The sequence below is a fragment of the Bufo gargarizans genome, chromosome 4 (assembly GCF_014858855.1).
Source record: "Bufo gargarizans isolate SCDJY-AF-19 chromosome 4, ASM1485885v1, whole genome shotgun sequence".
NCBI classification, from domain to species: Eukaryota; Metazoa; Chordata; class Amphibia; order Anura; family Bufonidae; genus Bufo; species Bufo gargarizans.
This window is the reverse complement of record NC_058083.1, coordinates 423,978,713-424,006,594: the sequence shown is the minus strand read 5'-3', so window position 1 is coordinate 424,006,594 and position 27,882 is coordinate 423,978,713. Positions and strand designations below refer to the sequence as shown.

Here is a 27,882-nt window from a genome sequence, read left to right as displayed (position 1 = left end):
ATGGCTGTAGATCGCTGAGTTAAACAAACTTCTGATGAAATATTATTTCCTATTCTCTCCCTCACAGCAGCATCCTATCCCCACACTAGTCAGAGTAGAGTTATGTGCAGCGCTATGTGACTCAAGCTTATATAGAGCCTGGGTCACATGCTGCACTGGCCAATCACAGCCATGCCATTAGTAGGCATGGCTGTGATTGCTTCTAAGGGTTAAATGCTTGTTGATTGGCTGCTCTGCAGACTTTCAAAAAGTGCCATTAACTCGCCGAACACCGAGCCCGAACTTTTGCTGAAAAGTTCGGGTCTGGGGTCCAAAAATCCTAAAGTTCAGTACAATCTTGAACTTGAAAATATGACTCTTCTCTGGTCACACAAGTAAGATATGACTCTTTTATGTTAATTTTCATAAAAGGCGGGAAGTACAAAAATGCATAACACTTATTGAATTTGTCTGCAAATGAAATTAAATGTGTAATTTATATGTTTAGGGTAACACAATGAACATTTAGAAACGCTCAGTGAGGGTAGCATAGTAGAGGTGACAGGTTCCCTTTAAAGTCATGATGTATTAACATATGTTCTTGTCAGTTAAAGAATTAATGGTATTTTTGTTGTTTTTATTTTATCTTTATTGGCAGACTTTTCCAACGTCTAGAATCAAAATTGAAAGAAATTTCCAAAATAGCTGGCGATATAACTCAGAGTGTTTCTTTGTCTCAAGGAATGGAAAGAAAGACTGTTATACAACACATTCGCAATATGTACAAAGTTGAATTAAGTGCAAGTAGGCATTGGCATGAACTTGTCCAGCAAATGACTCATGACAGGTAAGTAATGGCTAATGATTGGATGTTAGCTCACACTGTTGAGTGGCCTGTACTGGCTCTAATTAAACTAATGAGATCAGACTGTTGAGTGGGTCATAATTGTTAATGGATGCATGACACCTTCAATACTGCATGGCCATTACCAATAAAGACTTGGCGGGTTCTGTTTGCTCGTACTTTTAGGAGCCATTCACACAGCAGGTTTTACCGCAGAATTTGGTCGCAGACAGCTGTGCTGAAATTTAGCCAAAATTTCACAGACAGCCATGTCCTTTCTGCCTCCCATTCATTTCAATGGCTTAAAGCTGCTACTGTACCAAGAATGGACTTGTCCCTCCTCAGCGCAGCCATGGCTTTAAGCCTCTGCTCTGTGATCCTCAGTGCTGCCTATTATTGGGAGGCATTAAGGGTGCAGCTGCTGGTAGGTGTTTGGCGAAATTCTAGGGTAAAACCTGCCGTGTGAGCGACCTTCTATAGTGCTAGCCATCAGTTTCTGTTATCTCATTAATCTTTCCTCATATGTTCTGTAATAAGCTGAAACTTCCTCAATTAATAAAAGACTATCCTTTGTCCCCTACAAAGCACTTTAGCTGCTTCAATTTGGTAAAGGACCTTACCTATTCACCACAAAACTGAGATGGGAAAAAAAATAAGTAAGAGTAGAAAATGTAGGGAATTAAGAGATAGAACTGAGTGACCTTGATTATTATAAGGATTTGTTGGAACTGGAGAGAGAATGTAACAAAAAGCCAAATATGGACCCGTTTACAAATCCTAAGATAAAAAAACCACACTACTGCCACTATAGGGTGATGACAACAACATGGATATTTCCCTACAATCTGTAGTTAAAGAACTTGAAGGGATGCAGGACTCTCCTGGCAGTGGTTATTATAGTTATTCAAAGGAAGAGATGGAGGCCATAACTCAAACCCTCTAACAAGAGTTGAAATGTGTTGGTGCTTGATGACCTAATGTTTAAGGTTATGAGTCTGAATGTATTGCAGGACAGAGTAAATTATGCCATTTTGAAGACTAGCCCCACAGTAGAATTTCAGAATGAACTGGGGGTATGCTGAGGTCTGCATTTGAGCTGAAAATCATAAAAAATTATTTGAGATTTTATTGCTTATTCTATGCTATTTTTAGTGTGGTGTAGGCGGAACTTATCATTAGCATGCGCCAAGATGAGCACTAATGTGCCAACATAGGTGCAACTGTGAATAGAGCCACACCCCAACACATCTGAGACCTAAATGCTGACCACCTGGGCATTCCATGTGATCCCACCTTTTCTTTACAGTCCATTGAAGATTTATCTGTTGGAACTACTTATGATAGTTTGGCATCAATAATAGATGGGCTTCCCTCATTATCTTCTAGATGTAAGGATTTATATATTAGTACAGTAATGTGCAATGGCAATTGATATTGCCACATCACACCTCGGCGCACTGGCAATTTATAGCATTACATCACACCTGCGACTGAGTTATAACCGATACACATCTGATGGTACTGCAGTCCTCACTCTTTGGGTAGACTACAGCCCCTTCTTATATTCCCCTTTGGTCTCATACACACAACCTTTGTGTGTGGGTCCGCATCCGAGCTGCTGGCGGCTCGGATACGGACCCATTCACTTCAATGGGGCCACAAAAGATGCGGACAGCCCTCCGTGGGCTGTCCGCATCCGTGGCTCCGTTCCGCGGCTCCGCTAAAAAAAAAAATATAACATGTTCTATTCTTGTCCGCGCTTTGCGGACAAGAATAGGCATTTATATTGCTGGCTTCCGTTCCGCAAAGGCAACATGGGTGGCTTCCGTTTTTTTGGGGGACCGCAAAAAACTGGCACGGTCGTGTGCAGGAGGCCTTTCTCTGACTGAGGAGTTTCTTTGAATATTTGAATATATTGTGGTGTTTCTGGTACTGTACACACAAACTAGTCACCATCATATACAGAGGGAGCTAGAACTGCCAATCTATAATGTAACTGAATACCTAGCCACTAACATCAGCCATTTTATACCACATGTTGCCATCTAGGCTAAGCCTGTTTTGAAAAATTCTTTAGATTACGGTACACTTGACATCTAATATTTTTGAGTCCCCTGATGAACCCTAGATAGAATACATCTGACGGGAAACACATTGAAAAAGTCTCATTGGTTATTAGTCACCCATTAGTTACAAATTCATTGTGGAGTTCTTCAGTACTCTACCAGGTCTGTAACCTTTAATATGCTGTTATAGTGTGGAGCTTTTTTCTTCACTCCAATGTGTTGTGGAGCTCTCCAATTAGAAAATTCCTATTCTTGAACACAGGGATCAGCAACCTGTGGCACTCCAGCTGCTGTGAAATTACAACTCCCAGCTTGCACACTTTCTTGGTTGTTCATTGAACTCTCATTGAAGTGAAAGGAGAATTCTGGGAGTTTAGTTTCAGAACAACTGGAGTGTTGGAGGTTGCTGATCCCTGGTCTTGCACAAGATCTTGTGGTTGAACTATCATTTAATCAAGACAACTCTTGGTTAGATATGGGTGATCCCACTTCTATCAGCCTCCTACCCTAATCAGGGCCAGTTTTAGACAAAATGTGACCCTGGGCAAAATCAAAAGCAGGCCCCATCTAAAAACACAGTCCGACACCCTGCACCCCCGCCGATCAGCAGTTTGAGGAGACGGTGAGTGCTTTTTACTGCTCCTGTCCCATAGACATACAGCAGAAGTGCAGGAAGAGAGAAGGCAGACTGCACATGTGCACAGCGTGTCATCTCCTCATACAGCTGATCGTTAGGGGTGCTGGGTGTTGGACGCCCACCGATCTGATATTGATGACCTATCCTGATGACTAGCCTCGCCTATCCATCGTCCCAGCCCTAATTCAGAGCACATTACCGCAGGTGATATAACAGGACAGGACTATAACTCCCAGCATGTCTAGGCCATTATTATTTAATATCAGAACACATTACAGGGGGACATATAAGAGGATGGGACTACAATTCCGATCATGTCCAAGCCGTTATTATGTAATATCAGAGTTCATTATAAGAGGAGAGGACTACAACTTCCAACATATTCAGGGTGTTGTAATTTACTCTGATATTGCATAACAAGTTGTACATACTGGGAGTTGTAGTCCTCCTCATACCTCATCTTGTAATGTATTCTGTTATTACATAACAGGCGGTATAAAAGGTGAGGACTACAACTCCCAGCATTTCCCTGGCACTTATATTGAATCCATCCTTCTTCACATGCATCACTGGTCTTCTATTTCATTACTTTACTGCACTGCTGAGCTCTGCCTCCTGTTCTGGTCACATGATGGTGAGGTCATCACAGGTCCTTCGTCCCTTCTTCTCTGATGAGCCTCCTGACATCTGACATCATCGCAGGTCATACAGCTCCAGTAGAAGAGTGCTGCTGGTGTCCGGAGCTGTCAGCACTAGGGTAATGATTTCTCTTATATGTACAGTGAGGGGACCTTACATTGCATTATAAAGTGCAGCTGTTCAGCTATCTGCCCGTTTGCTTCCACGGACGCTCAGCTGAATATCAGCACTGAAGCAGGGGTCCCTTTAGATGATGGGGGCCCTAGACAATGGCCCAGTCCCCCCCCCCCCCTCCCCAACGCCGGCCCTAACCCTAATGAGCTCAGGGTTGTGGAGAGTGAGAAAAGACGACAGTGGGATCCCGGTGGTTATTCTGCTTTTGGTAGGGAAAGTGAGAGAAGAGAAGTCTATTGGCATTTGTAGTTTTGCTGGGATTTTAGTTTTAATGAATTAATAAAGATGATATTTTAGGGAGGGTTTTCTGTAGCTTTTTTCTGGTTGTGTGAGTATCTGTTGCCAGCTGTATATTACAGCTGACCTTCTACTTTAACCCATTCAGTACTGAGCCACTTTTCACCTTGAGTCCCAGGCAAATCTTTTTCTCTTTATGTGGTAATAACGCTGGAATGCTTTTACATATCCAAGCGATTCTGAGATTGTTTTCTCAGGACACATTCTATTTCATGTTAGTGTCTATCTTCAGTATGTGCCTGTGAACACCCACTCTGGGCAGCAGCATACGTCAATCTAATTTGCATCTGCCATTTACTGCTCTCAATTGTACAAGCATGTGACCGTACCGCTGCCGACAGTGGGTATTCCTGCTGCGCATGCACTGGCCGGCGTTGGTGTTTGTGATAGGCACATAAAATAGATACTGGGCAGGCGAACTGCGATGAGGGGGATGAGTAACTCGGGGGTGCTGGGCACTTTGAGCAGCAAACACTGCCCCTGGGCACTTGCAAACCCCTATTTGCATATGGTGTACACTTCATTTTTGGAATATTGCAGTTACAGAAGTTGCAAAAAAGGTACCATGTGTTATCTCTGTGTGTGACCTACAATGTGGTATTAACAGCTTGACATGACTGAAGTTGGTGACAGACTCCCTTTAAAGGTGTTGTCCAAGGGTTTAATACAGAAGACTTAAGGATAGGTCAGCATTATGTGATGAGTTGGGGTCCAACCCCAACATCCCCCTCCAGTCAGCTATTTGAAGAGGCTGAGGGTCTCCAATGAGTGCTGCAGCCCAGCTTGCCCAGCATAGTGGCTGTGCTTGCTATTGCAGCGAAGTCACATTAGTTTCAATAGGACTGAGCTGTGACTAGGCCATGTGACCGATGATTGTGATGTCATTGGCCTACGAAAAAGGCTGTGGCACTCAAAGAGTGCGTCCAGTGGGAGTGCCGTGAGTCGGATTCCCTACCGATAAGATCAGTCATCATAGTTACATACAGTAGTTAATACGGTTAAAAAAAAATTACATAAGTCAAGTTCAACCAAGGGATAGGTGGGGACGTGAATCCCAGGAGGAAGTGAGACTCAGATGACATTTCATAATGCCATTTACTTTTAAGATTTAATCTAAGTCTACTTTCACACTCTCATTTTGGATTTCCTTTTGTGAGATTTGTTCAGGGTTCTCACAAGCGCTCCGGAAAAGGATCCGCTCAGAATGCATCAGTTCAGTTCCGCTTTAGAGTTGGACACCAGAACGCTGCTTGCAGCGTTTTGGTGTCCGTCTGATGAAACGGAGCCAACTGATCCGTCTTGGCACATAATGTAAGTCACTGACGCAGTCTGGCACAACAGTAAACTGATCTATCCTCCATTGACTTTCAATGGTGTTCAAGACTGATCCGTCTGGCTATGTTAAAGATAATACTAACGGATCCAATACTAACGGATGCAGACGGTTGTATGATCTGAACGGATCTGTCCATGACGGATCTGCACAAAACGCGAGTGTGAAAGTAGCCTAAACCATTTTGAAAACTGTCCACTGTTCCTGCTGTAATCACTTCCGGAGGTACTCTGTTCCACAGCTTCACGTTTCTTACTGTAAAGAAGCTTTGATTCTTCTGGAGACTGCACTTTTTCTTCTCCAGTCAGAGGCAGTGCCCACTTGTCTTTTGAGGGCATTTTACATGGAATAGTTTTTCCACATATTTTTTGTATGGCCTATTTATATATTGGTATAGGTTAATCGTGTCCACCCTTAGATGTCTCTTCACAATACTCAATAAATTTAATTATTTTAATCTTTCTTCATAACAAAGACCCTCCATGCCCCTTATCAGTTTAGTCACTCTCATTTGTACTTTTTCCAGTTCCATAGTATCCTGTCTATGGACTGGTGCTTAGAACTGAACTGCATATTCCAGATGAGGCCACACCAACGCTTTGTACAAGTGACTCCCCCAATGTTATATCCCCTAGGACATATGAAGCACAGAGATTTTTACTACCAAGTTACATAACCTTACATTTAACCACATTGAACCTCATTTGCCAAGTTTATGCCGAATTACTCGGTGTTCAAGTCAGCTTGTAGTTTATGAACATCATCCATAGACTGTACAGTACTACACAGCTTAGTGTCATCTGCAAAAATAGAAATGGTGCTATTAATTATGTCCTCGATATCATTAATAAATAAATTAAATAATAGAGGACCCAGCACTGAACTTTGGGGTACACCACTTATAACCCGGGACCATTCTGAATAGGAATCATTGACCACAACTCTCTGGACACGGTCCTTTAGCGAGTTTTCAATCCAATTACAGACAATACTTTCCAAGCCTATAAACCTTACTTTACCTATTAAACGTCTATGAGGGACAGTATCAAAAGCCTTTGCTGAATCCAGAAACACTGCATCCACAGCTGCCCCTCTGTCCAGGCTACTACTCCCCTCCTGATAAAACCAAATCAGGTTAGTCTGACAACTATTGTACTTTGTAAACCCATGCTGATTATCACTTATAATATTATTTACAGTCTCATACTCCTGTATATAGTCCCTTAAGAGTCCTTCAAACATTTTTTCCCACAACAGAACTTAAATAATGAACTGGTCTGTAATTACCTGTGAAGGACCTAGATCCTTTTTTAAAATATGGGCACCACATTTCCCTTGTGCCAATCACTTGGCACTGTACCAGTACCTAGAGAATCTTTAAAAATTATAAACAGTGGCACATCAATGATTGAACTGAGCTCTTTGAGAACTTTTGGGTATAATCCATCCTGACCTGGATCCTTGTTCACATTTACATTATTTAACTTCTCTTGGACCATATTTACAGTTAGACAATTGACTATATTACTGGATGTACTAACAGCCCCAGTACCACAGATATCAGATCATTTTTATTTTGTATATACAGCGCTAAAAAACCCATTTAGTAACTCTGCCTTTTCCTTATCTTCAATGACTAACCCTCCTTTACCATTATTTAGGGAGCCTACCTGCTCAGACTTGTGTTTTTTTTTTAAAATTTATATACAGTACAGACCAAAAGTTTGGACACACCTTGTCATTCAAAGAGTTTTCTTTATTTTCATGACTCTGAAAATGGTAGATTCACACTGAAGGCATCAAAACTATGAATTAACACATGTGGAATTATATACATAACAAAAGTGTGAGACAACTGAAAATGTCATATTCTAGGTTCTTCAAAGTAGCCACCTTTTGCTTTGATTACTGCTTTGCACACTCTTGGCATTCTCTTGATGAGCTTCAAGAGGTAGTCACCTGAAATGGTTTTCACTTCACTTATAAATGGGGTTGGGACCATCAGTTGCGTTGTGGAGAAGTCAGGTGGATACACAGCTGATAGTCCTACTTAATAGACTGTTAGAATTTGTATTATGGCAAGAAAAAAGCAGCTCAGTAAAGAAAAACGAGTGGCCATCATTACTTTAAGAAATGAAGGTCAGTCAGTCCTGAAAAAATTGGGAAAACTTTGAAAGTGTCCCCAAGTGCAATCACAAAAACCATCAAGCGCTACAAAGAAACTGGCTCACATGCGGACCGCCCCAGGAAAGGAAGACCAAGAGTCACCTCTGCTGTGGAGGATAAGTTAATCCGACTTCTAGCAGCAGACACATCTCTAGAACAACTGTTAAGAGGAGACTGTGTGAATCAGGCCTTCATGGTAGAATATCTGCTAGGAAACCACTGCTAAGGACAGGCAACAAGCAGAAGAGACTTGTTTGGGCTAAAGAACACAAGGAATGGACATTAGACCAGTGGAAATCTGTGCTTTGGTCTAATGAGTCCAAATTTGAGATCTTTGGTTCCAACCACCGTGTCTTTGTGCGACGCTTTGCTGGTGACACTGTTGGGGATTTATTCAAAATTGAAGGCAAACTGAACCAGCATGGCTACCACAGCATCTTGCAGCGGCATGCTATTCCATCCGGTTTGCGTTTAGTTGGACCATCATTTATTTTTCAATAGGACAATGACCCCAAACACAACTCCAGGCTGTGTAAGGGCTATTTGACCATGAAGGAGAGTGATAAGGTGCTGCGCCAGATGACCTGGCCTCCACAGTCACCGGACCTGAACCCAATAGAGATGGTTTGGGGTGAGCTGGACCGCAGAGTGAAGTTAAAAGGGCCAACAAGTGCTAAGCATCTCTGGGAACTCCTTCAAAACTGTTGGAAGACCATTTCAGGTGACTACCTCTTGAAGCTCATCAAGAGAATGCCAAGAGTGTGCAAAGCAGTAATCAAAGCAAAAGGTGGCTACTTTGAAGAACCTAGAATATGACATATGTTCAGTAGTTTCACACTTTTTTGTTATGTATATAATTCCACGTGTTAATTCATAGTTTTGATGCCTTCAGTGTGAATCTACAATTTTCATAGTCATGAAAATAAAGAAAACTCTTTGAATGAGAAGGTGTGTCCAAACTTTTGGTCTGTACTGTATTTAAATAATGTTTTGGGATTTATTTTGCTCTCTTTTGCCACCTGCTGTTTGTTTTCTATTTTTGCTAATTTTATCTCCTTTTTACATATTTTATTAAGCTCTTTGTAAACTTCAAACCCTACAGCTAACCCCTCAGATTTGTATTTTTTAAATGCCTTTTTTTGTTGTCTTTTTTTGCCCTTTTTTACAGTAGCTGTAAGCCATGGGGAGTTTGTTAGCCGTTTGTACTTGTTATGTAAAGCAATACATTTTTTAGTGCAATTACTCAATGTGGATTTGAAGCTCTCCCATTTATCTTCAGTATTATTATGTGACAGTAGCTGCTCCCAGTCTATGCCCTGAAATGCTACCCTCAGCCCAGAGAAATTAGCTTTTTTTTAAATTCTGTGTCTTTGCTCTGCCTGACAGAGTTTGCTTCTTATAGTATATGGGGAATATAATTTTATTGTGGTCACTATAACCTAGTGTTTATCGAAAAAATTTACGTTTTCAACAATCTCTGCATCATTAGAAATTACCAGATCCAACAGAGTATTGCCCCTAGTGGGAGCTTCTACAAACTGGCCCTGCAGCAAGTTGAGGAATCTTCTCCCCTTTGCTGTTGAGGCAGAACCATGACCCCTGTTAAAATCTCCCATTATGACCACTGTACCAGCCTGTGCAGCCCGCTCTATTTGGTTATACAGTTGGATTTCTATCTCCTCTGTGATGTTAGGGGGTCTATAGATTACACCAAGTATTGTTTTTTTCAGTGTTTATATTCCTTTGAAATTCCACCCATAAGGTTTCCACATCCTCACCCACAATTGCCTCTTTCACATTTGTCTTCAGATCACTCCTCACATACAGGCACACTCCACTACATTTTCTATTGACCCTGTCTTTCCTAAATAGTGTAAAACCCTCAATATTAACAGCCCAGTCATGAGAAGAATCCAACCATGTCTCAGCCACACCAACTATAGCTATGTGTTCTTCTCATACCATAGCCTCCAGCTCCCCCATTTTTCTCGCTAGACTTCTGGCATTTGAGAAAATACATTTTAAATTACTATTACCTGTAAAGTGAATATCTAGGATTTTGGGTTACCTTGGTTGATGTTTGTACGTAACAGGTTCTTGTTACCAGCAGTTCTATTTTTCATCGGTGTATAGTTCTGCCCAGTCTTCTCCCTACTTTCCTCACTAACCCCAACCCCCACTAAATCCCCTCTGTCCCTTCCTATATCCCACTATCCACATTATCTACCCCCTTATTAGTATGACACCCCCCCCCCCCCCCTTAGATCCTAGTTTAAAAGCTCCTCCAGCCGTCTAACCATTTTTTTCCCCCGGGGCAGTTGCGCCTTCCCCATTAAGGTGCAGCCCCTCCCTACTGTAGAGCCTGTAACCGACCGAAAAGTCTGCCTAGTTCTCCATGAACCCAAACCCTTTCTTCCTGCACCAACTTCTGAGCCACTTATTTAACTCCCTATGATGCAATGTTATGTGGTAAAGTTTCCTAAAGGCCTATAACACTATACATGAAACATTGCTGCATATGGTAGTGCAACAAAGTCCATTGAACTTACGTCAGAGAGCAAAGCCTCAACATCGATGTACATCCTCCTGTGTGGTGGGGGGGGGCCATGGTGATGCTCCTGACTCTTTATGAAAGATGGCCACTCTTATCAAAATGTAAATGAGAGCAACATAAAGTTTAAGACCGGTTCCCTTTAAGAGTTAGCAAATTTGCTTATAACTTTAAACATATTACACCTTAGGAGTTTTACACCAATAACTGTATGAATTGTACGTCTTATGGCCACTAAGGAATGTCTTTGCAGTTGTAAGTTATCAGGTAGAATGATCTCAGTGTGTCCCATAAACTTTAAATGAAGCAAGAGCACACATTCATGCTCCTCCTCAGTTCAGATTGTGTGTGTGTGTGTGTGTGTGGGAAGAGGGGAGGTGGGGGGTGGATACTGATTTTTGGTCATCTGTCTCATGCTGATATGAACATTTCAAAGGTGTATTATAAGTTTTTAAGAAAAACCTTTATTTCATGTTGTATACATTGTGTTGCTGTTTTACTGTATACTTTGTGTAACTTTTTAATAAAAAATATAACTTTTTATGCTTATTATTCTAAAGGGCTGTTTGGTATGACCCAACATCATATCCAACCTCTTTTCAGCTTGATCCAACAGAGGGTCCGAATAGAGAAAGAAGGCGCTTACAAAAATGCTACTTAACAATTCCAAACAAGTACATTCTCAGGGACAGACAAAGACAAGAAGGCAAGTTCTTTTATGTTCACTTTAAGGCGTCGCGGAAGAGGTACGGATGTGTTGCGGATGCATTGGGGGAAACCCGGCGAGTGCGCATACAATTTCAGTCAGTTTTGTCTGCGATTGCGTTGTTTAGTTTTTGTTGGTACCCAGACCCGAACCTGGACTTCTTCACTGAAGTTCGGGTTTGCGTTCAGTGTTCTGTAGATTTTATTATTTTCCATTTTAACATGGTTATAATGGAAAATAATAGCATTCCTTAATACAGAATGCTAAGTAAAATCGCCATTGAGGGTTAAAAAATTACTCATCTCATCCATTTGATCAAACAGCTCTTATTGTCGTCTTTCTTCTTCTTGCAGAAACTGCAAAAGGACCTGAGCTGACGTCATCGCCCTCACCATGTGGTGAGGGCGGTGACGTCAGCGCAGGTCCTTCTAAATGAAGATAGAAGGTTCTTCTATCTTCATTCAGCAGGACTTGCACTTACGTCACCGCGCTCACCACGTGGTGAGCGTGATGACATCAGCGCAGGTCCTTTTGCAGGTCCTGCAAGAAGAAGAAAGAAGACAATAACGGCTGCGCGATCAAGTGGATGAGGTGAGTAATTGTTTTACTTTTTTTTTTTTTAACCTCAATGGTCATTTAACTTAGCATTCTGTATTAAAGAATGTTATTATTTTCCATTATAACCCGGGCTCATCCCTATTTATTCACATCATCTCCTTAGCAACCATCTGTGAAAATTGCATTGCATCCGCACCTGCTTGCGATTTTCATGCAGCCCCATTCACTTCTATGGGGCCTACGTTGTGTGAAAAACGCTGAAAATACAGTCAGGTCCATAAATATTGGGACATTTACACAATTCTGAGATTTTTGGCTCTATACACCACCACAATGGATTTGAAATGAAACAAACTAGATGTTCTTTAACTGCAGACTGTCAGCTTTAATTTGAGGGTATTTACATCCAAATCAGGTGAATGGTGTAGGAATTACAACGGTTTGCATATGTGCCTCCCCCTTGTTAAGGGGCCAAAAGTTATGGGACAATTGGCGTTTCAGCTGTTCCATGGCCAGGTGTGTGTTATTCCCTCATTATCCCAATTACAATGAGCAGATAAAAGGTCCAGAGTTCATTTCAAGTGTGCTGTTTGCATTTGGAATCTGTTGCTGTCAACTTTCAAGATGAGATCCAAAGAGCTGTCACCATCAGTGAAGCAAGCCATCATTAGGCTGAAAGAAAAAAAAAAAACATCAGAGAGACAGCAAAACATTAGGCATGGCCAAAACAACTGTTTGAAACATTCTTAAAAAGAAGGAACGCACCAGTGAGCTCAGCAACACCAAAAGACCCGGAAGACCACGGAAAACATCTGTGGTGGATGACCGAATAATAAAACACCCTTCACAACAGTTGGCCAGATCAAGAACACTTTCCATGAGGTAGGTGTATGTGTGTCAAAGTCAACAATCAAGAGAAGACTTCAACAGAGTGAATACAGAGGGTTCACCACAAGATGTAAACCATTGGTGAGCCTCAAAAACAGGAAGGCCAGATTAGAGTTTGCCAAACGACATCTAAAAAGCCTTCACAGTTCTGGAACAACATCCTATGGACAGATAAGACCAAGATCAACTTGTACTAGAGTGATGGGAAGAGAAGAGTATGGAGAAAGAAAGGAACTGCTCATGATCCTAAGTATACCACCTCATCAGTGAAGCATGGTGGTGGTATTGTCATGGCGTGGGCATGTATGGCTGCCAATGGAACTGGTTCTCTTTGATGATGTGACTGCTGACAAAAGCAGTAGGATGAATTCTGAAGTGTTTTAGGCAATATTATCTGCTCCTATTCAGCCAAATGCTTCAAAACTCATTGGACGGCGCTTCACAGTGCAGATGGACAAATGACCCAAAACATACTGCAAAAGCAACCAAAGAGTTTTTTTTTAAGGGAAGGAAGTGGAATGTTATGCAATGGCCAAGTCACCTGACCTAAATCCGATTGAGCATGCATTTCACTTGCTAAAGACAAAACTGAAGGGAAAATGCCCCAAGAACAAGCAGGAACTGAAGACAGTTGCAGTAGACGCCTGGCAGAGCATCACCAGGGATGAAACCCAGCGTCTGGTGATGTCTATGCGTTCCAGACTTCAGGCTGTAATTGACTGCAAAGGATTTGCAACCAAGTAATAAAAAGTGAAAGTTTGATTTATGATTATTCTGTCCCATTACTTTTGGTCCCTTAACAAGTTGGAGGCACATATGCAAACTGTTGTAATTCCTACAATGTTCACCTGATTTGGATGTAAATACCCTCAAATTAAAGCTGACAGTCTGCAGTTAAGGCTACTTTCACACTTGCGTTCGGAGCGGGATCCGTCTGGTGTCTGGACAGACGGATCCGCTCCTATAATGCAAACGATGGGATCAGTTCAGAACGGATCTGTCTGCATTATCTTTCATAAAAAATTCTTAGCCTGAAAGTTAGTCAGACGGATCCGTCCAGACTTTGCATTGAAAGTCAATGGCGGACGGATCCGTTTCAAAATTGCACCATATTGTGTCAACTTCAAACGGATCCATCCCCATTGACTTACATTGTAAGTCTGGACGGATCCGTTTGGCTCCGCACGGCCAGGCGGACACCCGAACGCTGCAAGCTGCGTTCGGGTGTCCGCCTACTGAGCGAACGGAGGTCAAATGGTACCAGACTGAGGCATTCTGAGCGGATCCGCATCCACTCAGAATGCATTGGGGCCGTACGGATCCCTTCCGGGCCACTTGTGAGAGCCTTCAAACGGAACTCACAAGCGGAACCCCGAACGCAAGTGTGAAAGTAGCCTTAAGCGCATCTTGTTCGTTTCATTTCATATCATATCCATTGTGGTGGTGTATAGAGCCAAAATTCCTAGAATTGTGTCGATGTCCCAATATTTATGGACCTGACTGTAGAACATGCTGTGATTTTCACGCAACGCAGAAGTGATGCGTGATAAACATCACTCAGGTACACAGCCCGATTGAAATGAATGGGTCAGGATTCAGTGCGGGTGCTATGTGTTCACGTCACGTATTGCACCCGCGTGGAAAACTCACCCGTGTGAAAGGTGTCTAACACTCTTTCTGCTACAAATGTAGGTACTGAAGTTGTAAGTTTCCCTGGACAGTTTTTACTGTTCTTTTATTCATTGGTTTAATAATAGTTTCCACAGACAGTATGTAATATTTTGCTTAAAGAGGACCTTTCATTAAAATAAAAAATCTAAACTAAGTATACAGACATGGAGAGCGGCGCCCAGGGATCTCCCTGCACTTACTATTATCCCTGGGCGCCGCTCCGTTCTGCCAGTATAGGCTCCGGTATCTTCAGATTTTCGGCTCAACTGGGAGGAGCTTGCCCTTGTTCTCCTGGGCGTTTCCTTCTCAGGCTATGAGCTGAGCGCTGCGATTGGCCAGTGCTACAGCCTGGGAGAAGGAGACGCCCAGGAGAACAAGAGCAGGCTCCTCCCGGTTGAGCCGAAAATCTGAAGATATTGGAGCCTATACTCGGAGAACAGAGCAGCGCCCAGGGATAATAGTAACTGCAAGGGAGATCCCTGAGCACCACTTTCCATGTCAGCATACTTTGTTTAGATTTGTTTATTGTAATGAAAGGTCCTCTTTAAAGATGTTTAAAGAGGAACTAAACATTTAGGCTACTTTATTTAAAAATGTTCTAAATGCTCTAAAATATTTTTGTAATATATTTTATTAATGTATTTTACTAAAGAAATATGCACCCAAAGTAACAGATTCTGTATACTTGTACACTGCTGACATGTCATTTGTGTACACTGGTGTACAGCTTCCACTGCTGGGCAAACGCTGTATGGGCAGGATCATGCAATGATCAATCCTGGCATAGCACCTTGGTACCCTGTGCCAAGCATAGGGGCCACAGGAAGGAACAAAGATGTGTTCTTCTGCCTGTACAACATTTACTGCAGCCGAACAACTCACGCTGTACATCAGTACACTGCTAACAATGCACGATAGACTAAAATTGTATTTTGCCTCATATTACAATTAAAACTGATAAATATGTAACTATATATGTCCTTCATATACCATTATCAGCAATGTTCCCTCCTCTTTACCAGTCTCACGGACCTTACGTGGGCAGCCGTACACCAGACGTACACCAGCCACAGCCACCAGTTACAGTGCCAGCTGTGTTAGCCACCAATCAGTGCCAGCCGTGTCAGCCACCAGTCAGTGTCAGCAGTCACAGTGCCAGCAGTCACAGCCACTAGTCTCGGCCACTAGCCAAAGCCACCAGTCAGTGCCAGCATTTAATATAGACTGTTCCTAGTAATGTTTATGCACTAATGTTGTAGCGCCCATTATTGTAACGGGCTTAATGTCTAGTATATTATTAAAACTCTGGCGCTACAACTACTGGCCATCTTTCAGGCTATTTTGCTCACCTACAGCTAGCTCCTTGTTTTAATACTTTATTTTCATTAGTGTTGAGCGAATCGTGTTTGGATTGCTGTATCCGAACCTGATTTGTTTGAAAACTTGGTTAGCAATATATCCTCCGTCCTACCATAAAATGTATGGGCTCCACAGAGGTCTTTGCTAACTTTCGGCAAATACGGCACGACTAGCTTCATCTTGCGTCTATGACTTGACACTTTGTTTATTCGCATAAATTACATTGTCAGAATCCGAAGCTGAACTCTGCTTTGTTAATGAGGCAAGAAGCTGAATTCTGCTTTTGATTTTGACACTGTAATTTATACGAATCAACAAAGTGTTACGTCATAGACACGAGATGGCGCTAGTCAAGCGATATTTGCCGTAAGTTAGCAAAGACCTCAGTGGAGCGCATACATTTTTGGTAGGACGGAGGATATACTGTATTGTTAACAAAGTTTTCAAACAAATTTGGTTTGGATACAGCAATCCAAACTCGATTTGTTCAACACTTATTTTAATACATTAACAGTTTTTAAGCTGATACACATATTTTAAAATATAAAAACATGCTCAGGTGTATATGCAGACACTTAGCTATTTATCTACCGTATATTTCACATGCATTGTAGCTCCTGCTGTTGTCACTACTATATTTATTTCTGTATTTTTTTTCTTATATAGACATGATTTTGTTGTCTTAAATTATTTTTGTCATTTTGCAGAATCTATTAAGCCACCTCTGTCTTACTTTTTTGAGGACAAAACAGATTCTTCTTTATCTTCTACTGTAAAAGAGAAAGCAGCAAGTGAACTTATAAGGTAAACATTCTCATTTGGTTGTAAAGCAATTGTATATATATTTTTTTTTCTATTTATATACCGTAGTGTATACAGTCAAAAAAATGCTGCAGCAGTGCATAAAGCATGTCATTGTACAGCACAGTGCAAAAGCTTTGGAAAAATGTTTAGTTTAGTTTTTTTAAAACACGTTTAACCCTTTTTACACCTGGGTTTTCCCCTACTCGTCTCCACGACAGCACCCCTGAGCTCAGCTCTTCCTCTATCAGGAACAGGAAAAACACGTAGAGAGATTAAATAGCCCCTCCCTACCTATCTCCTCAGTGTTTTTCCTGTCCCTGTCCAGGAGAAAGACATGTGGAAAGATCGGTACGGAAATTGTTCTGCACCCTGGGAGCTGCAGAAAAGGAAGGCAAGGCCCGTAGCTCCCTACCTTCCTTGCCGATAGTTGTCTGCGCTGGGACTGATAGACGCATTGATAAGGTCTCATCACATGGCTCCCCGTCGGGATGGACGTGGCTGTGCTTATGGCGTCTCTACCATCTTGTATTTGGGCAGTTCCAGTCCAGCAGGTTTGAACGGCCTTCCGGTGGGCCTTGGGTAAGTGGGGCAAGCAACCTGACTCTTTCGTTCCCCTGTGTATATGTTTAGGGAAGTTGGTGGCCTGTGTTTCAAATAAGTTGGCATATGAAGTGTTGGCACTTCCGGCCCTTACTTACCTGGGAGTTCCGGAGGCTGTGGATAGTGATGCCACTTCCGGTTTCCGGCCTCTACACGCCGGCGTTTCTCGGCACTATTCCTTATAAGGGGGCAAGTCTTCTCAAAGTTTGCAGCTGGTATTCCTAACTCTGCGACAGGCATCTCTGCGGACTGTGAGTAAAAGAGACCTGGTATTTTTTTCTAAGAAGACTTTACTTATATGCTGATTCTCACTGCAGCATTTTTTCTCACTTTTCTAGAGTGAGAAAAAGATGCTATTCCTAAACAAAAGCCTGTTTCTGCTAAATGTGCATTTTGCAACAAAAAGCAGGACCCAGCATATAAGAAACCTGTATGCTCTTCTTGTACATCAAAAATAGTTCAGCAAGAATCTCCTGGCTTAATGAATGATATAAGATCTATGGTCAAGGAGGAAATCCAATCCACTAGGTCTGGATTATCTGCATCCTTATAAAAACGGAAGTCTAAGAAGAGGATTAGAGAACCTCCGTCTTCTGATTCAGAAGATTCTTCAGATGCAAATTTTTTCAGATAGAGAGGAGGGGGAGAAATTAGATTCCTCTTTTGAGGATGAAGAGACTTTTTTTTTTTTTGCATTTTGCACTGTTGCTCCTGAGGTGCTGGCTTATTTAATATCCGAGTAATTTCTCAAGGCCTATTTAAAGGGTCGAAAATCGACTTGTAGGATAGCTGCCTCACATCTGGTGGTATTAGAAGCAGAACTTGTTAAGGGTACTTTCACACTTGCGGCAGGACGGATCCGACAGGCTGTTCACCCTGTCGGATCCGTCCTTCCGCTGTGCCGTCGGACCGCTGCTCCGTCCCCATTGACTATAATGGGGACGGGGTGGCGCTCCGGCGCAGTACGGCAGTTCGTGGTTAGAGGCCGCCGGATAAAAAAGTCGGACATGCAGGACTTTTAGTCTGGCGGCCTTTCGGGGGACAGAGTTGCGGCACGGCGAAATAGCGGAAGGACGGGTCCAACAGGGTGAACAGCCTGTCGGATCCGTCCTGCCGCAAGTGTGAAAGTAGCCTTAGAGCTCCTTTGCATCCCTTTTCCTCTCTGTTTGCATAGACACTAGGGATGAGCATCAACTTCGGATGAAACATCCGAAGTCAATACGCATACAACTTCGATTGAATACTGTACGGAGTGAGCGCGCCGTGCAGTATTAGAATGCATTGGCTCAATTGAGCCAAAGTTATTGCTTTGCAAAGTCTTGCGAGACTTCAGATAATAACTTTGAAAATTAATTTCTAGGTACCACTTGGAAACGAAACAGAGTTCAGGAAAAGGTTTTAAACAGTAGAAATTCATTTTTTAAGTTATTACCCGAAGTGTCACGGGACTTCGAGAAGTAATAACTTTGGCTCATCTGGGCCAATACATTTTAACACTGTACAGAGTGCTCACTCCGTACAGTATTCAAAGTTTTATGCGAATCGACTTTCCTTCCTAACAATTACCTGTTCGTTTTGTGGAGATACACTGAATGGGCATGGCTATTGCATTTGCTTGTCCTAATACAAATTCATTGTTTCTGGGCAGCATACTGCTGTTTATACAAGTTTCATAGTTGTAATATAATATAAAATGGGGCAGGCATATTGACACTTAAAGGGGAATTCCTGTTATAACAAGTTATCCCCTCCACAGGATAGGGTATAGCTGCTCCTGGGACCCCCACCAATCACGAGAACGAGTACGTACCCCGTTGGAGCCCCCCCACCCCACCCAAATGGTTGGAGTCACTATTTGGAAATGTGCGCCATCGCTCCATTACTCCATGAGAGCGCAGGAGATGGCAGTGTTAACCAAATACCTATTTAACATAACATACGCTGTGTTAAGTGTCAAGTTACCATTTTCAACATCTGTACATGCAGAGGTGCACCACCAATGAGGCCAGGTGAGGTGATCGCCTCAGGCAGCACCAGGAAGGGGCAAGAGGGGGGCAGCAGAAGGGCCATGCACAATGAGTGCTTTCATTGAGGCAAAGGGGTTAGGTTAAGAAATTGGCATGGGGGGGGCGCCGTTTCAGTTTTCACCTTAGGCAGCAGAAAGGCTAGGTGCACCCCTATGTACATGTATGCTCTGCTCTAACGATCGGCCACCGTGCCATATATGTATGCCATGTTAAGGGGTTAATTGCATGCATTTTATAAAGCAGAGCAAGCAGGCTGAACGGGACCAGCAGCAAGAGCTTAATCACTTGAATGTGTCCTTGCTGCAGTTCTCTGCACAGCTGGTTGCATTGCCTCTTCATTGTCAGGATTAGGGCTCATTTTGTCAGCCGTATGTTGTTTGTCGTATGGAAATATCTGGATCAGTTGTTCAGCAAAATCTTCTGCATGCCCGCCAAAAAACAGAGTGTATGTTTCCGTATGTTTTCCATATTTTGCGGATCCACAAAAAAATTTAAGGTATCATTTTAACAAAGATTCAAAGGTGACATGACAGGTCATTAAAGTTTGCAGACACGGATCTGCAAAATACGGATTGCATACGGAACACATTCCATGTGCTATCCGCATTTTCTTGGAGCCATAGACTTGAATGGGGCACGGACTGCATTTTGCGGATAACTATATGTTCTATCTTGTATGTGGACATATGGAAGTGGATAGCACACGGTGTGCTATCCGTGGATTTTGCACTCCCATAGAAATGCAGACTGTAAACGGAAAGAAAAACGGTCATGTGAATGGGCCCTTAGTGTGGTTCCCAGAGGTTGGCACAAGCCGATTAACCCTTCGATAGTTAATAAATCAAAGTTGAATTTTTATTCTTTTTGTTTTTTAGGGTAAATCGCAGGTGTATCAGTGTTGCACCATCACGAGAAAACATTGGAGAACTCTTATTAGGTTGGTAATTATAAAACACTACTGTGCTTCAGTTGAATATCACATTTTTTTTTTTCATTTTTAAGTTCAGATTCGCACAGAACAGTGATAGCACTATACTTCTGCAATCAAAATTCTTAAAGGGGTTTCAGTGGATCAGGATATTGATGGTCTGTACTCAGGATAGGTGATTTCAGATCTGTGGAGGTCTGAAACCCAACACCCCCACTGATTAGGTGTTACCTGTAGTCTTTGGCACCAATAGTACCAAGAGCAGCAAACACAGCTCATTACTAAGTGTAGGGGCTGTGCATGGTTACTACAGCTCAGCCCCCACTCAGTTGAATGGGAGCTCAATTGCCGTAAGCCAAGTAAAGGTCATCAATATTGTTAGCCCAGAAAAGGGGGCATTCTGGTTTTTAAAAGTTATCCCCTATCCACAAGGCAAGGGATAACTATTAGATTGGTGAGACTGGGACCTTCACTGGTCATGGGAATGGATACGCCATACACCTCTGAGCATATCGAAATGAACTCAAGCATGTGCGCTGCCTCTCCATTCATCTCTAAGGGCGTTCCACAGTACAGTGCTCGGCTATTTTCAGAACTTATATAGACATGAATGCAGTGGGAGTTAGCAGCCCTACCTGGCACTCCATTCATTTCAGAACACTCTGAAGGGTATGGAATTCCCGTTCTCTTGATCGGTGGGAGTCCCAGTGGTAGGACTCCTACCAATGTAATAGTTTATTATTTTCTTATTCATATAGCACTGACCTATTCCACAGCGCTTTACAGACATTAGCATCACCCTGTCCCCAATGGGGCTCCCAATCTAAGTTCCCTATCAGTATGGAGAATATATAAACCCCATGCAATTGTTGTCCTTGGTCAGATTTGAGCCTAGGACCAGTGCTAACCACTGTGACACTGTGCTTAGGGGATTACTTTTAACAATGGGAAAACCACCTTTAATCTATCTATTTTATTATTTCACCTTTTGACCTATTTTCTTAAGTGACTTTTCTGGATGTAAACCTTCATACATTTTTATGCACAGGTATTTTTTAAAGATTATTTTGACATTTAATACATTTAATAGTGCTTACCATTCATTAACTATTTAACAATTTTCATTGCGGTTTTAGGGCAAACTGGCATGTATTTTGTTGAGGACTCTTCAAGTGATACAATAGAATCTAATGTAAGTATGGTGCTGATGTTTTTATGCTTTTAGTCATAATACTGTATATTTCAGTCAAATGGATTATAGGAGTCAATATCATGAGGCAATTGTTTACCACTAGTATCTTATCTCTTGCATGTGTTGTGGGTTACATTGAGATGAATGTAGATATTTCTCCATTTTATGTCATCTGATAATTATAAGCATTCCTTTTAAACTTTCGCATTTTTATTTGATGAGTTATTTGTTTTGCTTCTTAACATTTATGTACTGAAACAACTTTTTAACCCTTAGAGGACCCTGCGATTTTCCATTTTTATGTATTCTTTTTTCACTCTCCGCCTTCCCATAGTCCTAACTTTTTTTTTTTTTCGTTCACATAGCCTTATTTTTTGGGGGACAAGTTGTATTTTCTAATGGCGCCATTTACAGTTGTATACAATGTAGTGGGAAGTGGAAATTTTTTTTCCAAATGGGGTAGAATTGGGAAAAAAATGCAATTCTGACAAAGGTTTTTATTATAATTATTTTACACCGTACACTATGCTGTAAACTTGACCTGTTATCTTCATTCTCCAGGTCAGTACGGTTACAACGATCCCACACTTTTGAGAATAAATAAATGATCACTATATTCTGACCCCCTATAACTTTTTTGTAGTTATGTTTACGGGGCTGTCTGAGGGCAGAGCGATCTGTACTTTTCAGTGATACCAATTTGAAGTGTGTGCGACTTTTTGATCACTTTTTATTTTAAAAAAATTATTGGGGAGTTAAAGTGATAAAAATGCCGAATTGGCTGTTTTTCTTATTTTTTTTCCTGTTACGCCATTTGCCGTATGCCAATAATATTGTTATTTTTTAACTGTATGGGTTTTTTTGCACGTCCCGTGATGTTTATTTTTTTATTGGTTAAGTATTTTTATTTTAAGGAAAGGGGGTGATTTGAACTTTCTTTTTTTTATATTTGTTAAAACTTTTTTTTCTTTATATACAGTACAGACCAAAAGTTTGGACACACCTTCTCATTCAAAGAGTTTTCTTTATTTTCATGACTATGAAAATTGTAGATTCACACTGAAGGCATCAAAACTATGAATTAACACATGTGGAATTATATACATAACAAAAAAGTGTGAAACAACTGAAAATTTGTCATATTCTAGGTTCTTCAAAGTAGCCACCTTTTGCTTTGATTACTGCTTTGCACACTCTTGGCATTCTCTTGATGAGCTTCAAGAGGTAGTCACCTGAAATGGTTTTCACTTCACAGGTGTGCCCTGTCAGGTTTAATAAGTGGGATTTCTTGCCTTATAAATGGGGTTGGGACCATCAGTTGCGTTGTGGAGAAGTCAGGTGGGTACACAGCTGATAGTCCTACTGAATAGACTATTAGAATTTGTATTATGGCAAGAAAAAAGCAGCTTAGTAAAGAAAAACGAGTGGCCATCATTACTTGAAGAAATGAAGGTCAGTCAGTCCGAAAAATTGGGAAAACTTTGAAAGTGTCCCCAAGTGCAGTCACAAAAACCATCAAGCGCTACAAAGAAACTGGCTCACATGCGGACCGCCCCAGGAAAGGAAGACCAAGAGTCCCCTCTACTGCGGAGGATAAGTTCATCCGAGTCACCAGCCTCAGAAACCGCAGGTTAACAGCAGCTCAGATTAGAGACCAGGTCAATGCCACACAGATTTCTAGCAGCAGACACATCTCTAGCAGCAGACACATAACAACTGTTAAGAGGAGACTGTGTGAATCAGGCCTTCATGGTAGAATATCTGCTAGGAAACCACTGCTAAGGACAGGCAACAAGCAGAAGAGACTTGTTCGGGCTAAAGAGCACAAAGAATAGACATTAGATCAGTGGAAATCTGTGCTTTGGTCTGATGAGTCCAAATTTGAGATCTTTGTTTCCAACCACCGTGTCTTTGTGCGACGCAGAAACTGTGAACGTATGGACTCTACATGCCTGGTTCCCACCGTGAAGCATGGAGGAGGAGGTGTGGGGGTGCTTTGCTGGTGACACTGTTGGGGATTTATTCAAAATAGAAGGCATACTGAACCAGCATGGCTACCACAGCATCTTGCAGCGGCATGCTATTCCATCCGGTTTGCGTTTCGTTGGACCATCATTTATTTTTCAACAGGACAATGACCCCAAACACACCTCCAGGCTGTGTAAGGGCTATTTGACCATGAAGGAGAGTGATGGGGTGCTGCGCCAGATGACCTGGCCTCCACAGTCACCAGACCTGAACCCAATCGAGATGGTTTGGGGTGAGCTGGACCGCAGAGTGAAGGTAAAAGGGCCAACAAGTGCTAAGCATCTCTGGGAACTCCTTCAAGACTGTTGGAAGACCATTTCAGGTGACTACCTCTTAAAGCTCAAGAGAATGCCAAGAGTGTGCAAAGCATGAAATCAAAGCAAAAGGTGGCTACTTTGAAGAACCTAGAATATGACATATTCTCAGTTGTTTCACACCTTTTTGTTATGTATATAATTCCACATGTGTTAATTCATAGTTTTGATGCCTTCAGTGTGAATCTACAATTTTAATGAAAATAAAGAAAACTCTGTGAATAAGAAGGTCTGTACTGTGTATATATATATATATATATATATATATATATATACTTGTTTTACTTTTTTTAAAGTCACCGTGGGTGTCAATAACCGATAATCATTAGATTGCCCATTGTGTTCATTGATGGCTATTTAGCCATCATTGAGTATAACAATACAGTGCTTCCACCTAGTGGCCTATATTGATATATTCCTCTAATAGACTCCGAAGCCTGTTTGAGGATTGAACCTATTATAATACTGTAACAGGTTCCCCAAACTCAGCCAGGTAACGCTGTTACATGAGCGGAACCGTGCGGTTTCCGCTTCCGGACTGCTCAGATGCCGTGATCACATTTAACCACGGCATCTGAAGGGGATGATCGCATACAAGTGCCGCGGGTGTCTGCTATTTTAAATAGCAGAAACCCGGCGGCTATGGCGCCCACTGCGAGTGGGCGCCATGTATAAAGACTGGACATGTACGGCGGAGGTCCTAAAGGGGTTAATTCATTTTAATTTGGATATCTATTTGCTTTTCCATGGTCAGCTTTGCAATTCTTTTTTTCATTTTCAGTTAATGTCCTTGGACTTGAATGTGTTTTCAGTAACTTCTCCTTCAGTACTTTAAAGCATATGCATTGCTATCTGCAGGCATCATGTTATACAGCAGGAGGAGCTGAGCAGATTGATATATAGTTTTATGGGTAAAGTTTAAGTAAAACTTTTATTTCATTCATTGAAATTCCTGATCATTCTAGGCTTTGAAGTCAAGGAGGCTGTCCTATCAGTGATTGACTGTGCGTCCAGAGACAGCTGTCAATCACTTACAGCACCGCCTCCTTAACTTCAAAGCCCAGAATGAGCAAGAATTTCAGTGAAAGTGAATAAAGTATAAGTTATGCTGATTTGTTTCTCATAAAACCATACATCAATCTGCTCAGCTCCTCCTGCTGTATAACATACTGTCTGCAGATAGCACTGTATACTTAAAGAGGCTCTGTCACCAGGATCAACCCAATTAAACCTGACATACTGGCTGCTAGGGCTCATCATGTTGATTTAAAACAATACCTTTCTTTTCTCTGTATGATAAACAGCTACAAAGAAATTTGTGTTTTATTCATATTCATACGAGCACCAAGAGGCTGGACTGAATCGTCTGACCACTGCCTTGTAACGCCCCCTGTGCTCTGCACACTCCCTTCTCCCCTTGTATTGACAGGATAGACATCAGGCTGAGTGCAGAGCCCTGTCCTAGAGTTGTGTGCTAGCAATATCATATGTACTATAGCCAGTGTCTGATTATGATAGGGGCTTTTGGGTCAGCAGCCCCGGGCATGACATATCTACGGGGCCTAACGCCACCCCTAATGCCAACACTACAGAACAACACTTTATTCTGTAAATGCACAGCTTCTGTTCCTGCTATTCTATAACCAACTCAGGGATGCTCTGTGGGCCCACTCTCTGCTGCTGTCCCTGCCTCCTCCATCTTGCGGCACTGTGTCCTGGCTGGAAGAGGAGTAGGTCAGAGGAGCAGCACTTCAAAAAGGAGGAGGGTGCACCAGTTTTGGGCAGCAAAAACTGTAGTTATCAGCGACGCACATTATCTGTACTCACTGTGCTATGTGGGATGTTATATACGTAGGACTGCAGGGAACATCTAGTACATTTACTCAGAGAGCTATCACTGTGTTCTGTCTTCATAGACGTTCACAGAGTCTGCAGTCTGACATTCAGTATAAACCATTCCTGTCTTCCAAATAAGAGGACTTTTTTTCTGTAGTCTAACTTGTTTATTGGCAAAAGATTAGTATTTGATGTGTTCAATCGATTTGTGTGGTAAAACAGATATGCTTGCAAAAGGATGGTGGAGTTAAGGGTGATATATGCAGAAGGACAGATCTGCTGCTGTTTCCTTGATGACTGTAGACTGAGACTGGGCTTCTATTTCCCAGAATACATTACACCCCCTCAATGCTTTGCACCACCCACAAATACAATAACATTTTTAACTGTAACCTAACTAATAACTACAGAAATACAAGAAATTGCAGCAAAATAAATTAGAAAAGAAATAGATGTGATCTGAAATGATTCTTAAACTCTGGCAAATGAACTAAGATAATTTTCTAGCCCTGCTGGGCAGAACACATGGTGTTATCTGTAGTGTTACATCGAACTACAGGTGATATCTACATTATTTGTACTCAGAGACTTGCTGCTCCTAGGACATGTGACCTAGGACATGTGACATTACATGGCCTAGGAAGAGGAGAGCCACAGTCTCATTTTCATGCAGAAAAATAAATAACTATTTGGTGGCACACAGAAGTGGGAATGTCAGAGGAAAATGCAGGGAAGGGGCCCAAGTTGGGTAGACAGTCCCGGACCCATCATAAACTTAATCTGCCCCTGACTGTAGCTTCACCATGCTGAAATCTGCTTAGAAAGCGAATCTGCGTATTACTACTGTATTCACAGGCAGAATATATGATCACACAGACACTGGTAATATGTGTTAGCTTATAAGTATAGAAAAACCATGCATCTCTATGCGGTTATGCTATAGCTTAGAGTTTAAGCTATTGGTCTCGCATGTAGAGATCCCAGGTTTGAATCTTGTGAGAGACTTTGAAGTTTTTTTCTTCAGGTATTTTTTTTTTCCTTCTTTCCTTATCATTTTGAGAAGACTGTCTTTTTTTGTTTTAGAAAGCTAATATATATTATTGGTTTCTTTATAATTATATATTGTGGCTGTGAATAAACAGGTAGTAGGTTTTAGTGTGAAAAAAACTCACAAACTTCTCAATATAGTAAGGCTTTTTTATCATCATTATTATTATTATTATTATTATGTTATGATTATATATTATTTATTATAGTATAGCCTTTTAATATGGTTTAATAATAATCTCCAGTACTTCAGGAGGAGATGTTCCTTATTATTATTACTATTATTATTATTATTATTATTATATGATTATATATTATTTATTATAGTATAGCCTTTTAATATGGTTTAAAAAATAAATAAAGATAACATATGTCTCTCCTGGGACTTGAACCGGGGATGTCTAAATACAGGATAGCAATAGGAGAAAAGAAAAAAGAGGTTGAGTAATTCCACCAGGGCTATAGGCCCTGGGGAAAAGGCGCCAGAGGGATGGAGAAGATGCTAGTGTAGATAGAGGAAAATAAAATAGCACCACAGTATTTAGGGAAGGCAGCACAAGTGTTATGGGGAGGTGAAACAATATTTTTCATTCCCAATAGACAAATACCAGTAATTGGTCAAATACAGCTAAATGGATCCAACCGGACGTGATTAAAAAAAAGAGAGAACACTATAGGAGGCGCCACTCCCAAGAGTATGGAGGAGATAGGTGTGGTAAATAGTACCCCCTTGTACCGGAGGATGGTGGTAATACAGAATAATCTCCTAAAGAGAGTTTATAATTCTGAAAGTTAGAGTACTCACTTCACTGGGGGGGGGGGTAGTCACAGGATAAAGCTCAAGACACCGGTGACTAACTGCCCCTCTGGCCAGGATCGCATGTCAAATGGTATCAATTGATGGCAGCCAATGACAAGGCTTCTGATCAATGCAGTTTATTGCAGTAGAAAATATAAATAACCCAACGCGTTTCGGAGGTCTCACAACCCTCCTTCTTCAGGGGTCTTTTAACAAAGGTCTCCAGTACTTCAGGAGGAGATGTTCCTTATTATTATTATTATTATTATTATTATTATTATTATATAATATATGATTATATATTATTTATTATAGTATAGCCTTTTAATATGCTTAAAAATAAAATAAAGATAACATATGTCTCTCCTGGGACTTGAACCGGGATGTCTACATACAGGATAGACCACTATACCACCAAGCTAGAGATGGATGTTTTTTC

At 41.5% G+C, this 27,882-nt stretch overlaps 1 protein-coding gene across 1 annotated transcript in view; it reads left to right on the top strand.

Annotated features, from left to right (window-relative positions):
* The window catches only part of LYST (lysosomal trafficking regulator), a 556,878-nt gene that overhangs the window by 411,089 nt on the left and 117,907 nt on the right, over positions 1 to 27,882 (top strand). Inside the window, 5 exon segments of the mRNA XM_044290763.1 lie at positions 638 to 826; positions 11,247 to 11,392; positions 16,576 to 16,672; positions 20,175 to 20,236; positions 21,364 to 21,419. Of these exon segments, the coding sequence (XP_044146698.1) occupies positions 638 to 826; positions 11,247 to 11,392; positions 16,576 to 16,672; positions 20,175 to 20,236; positions 21,364 to 21,419 (550 nt within the window).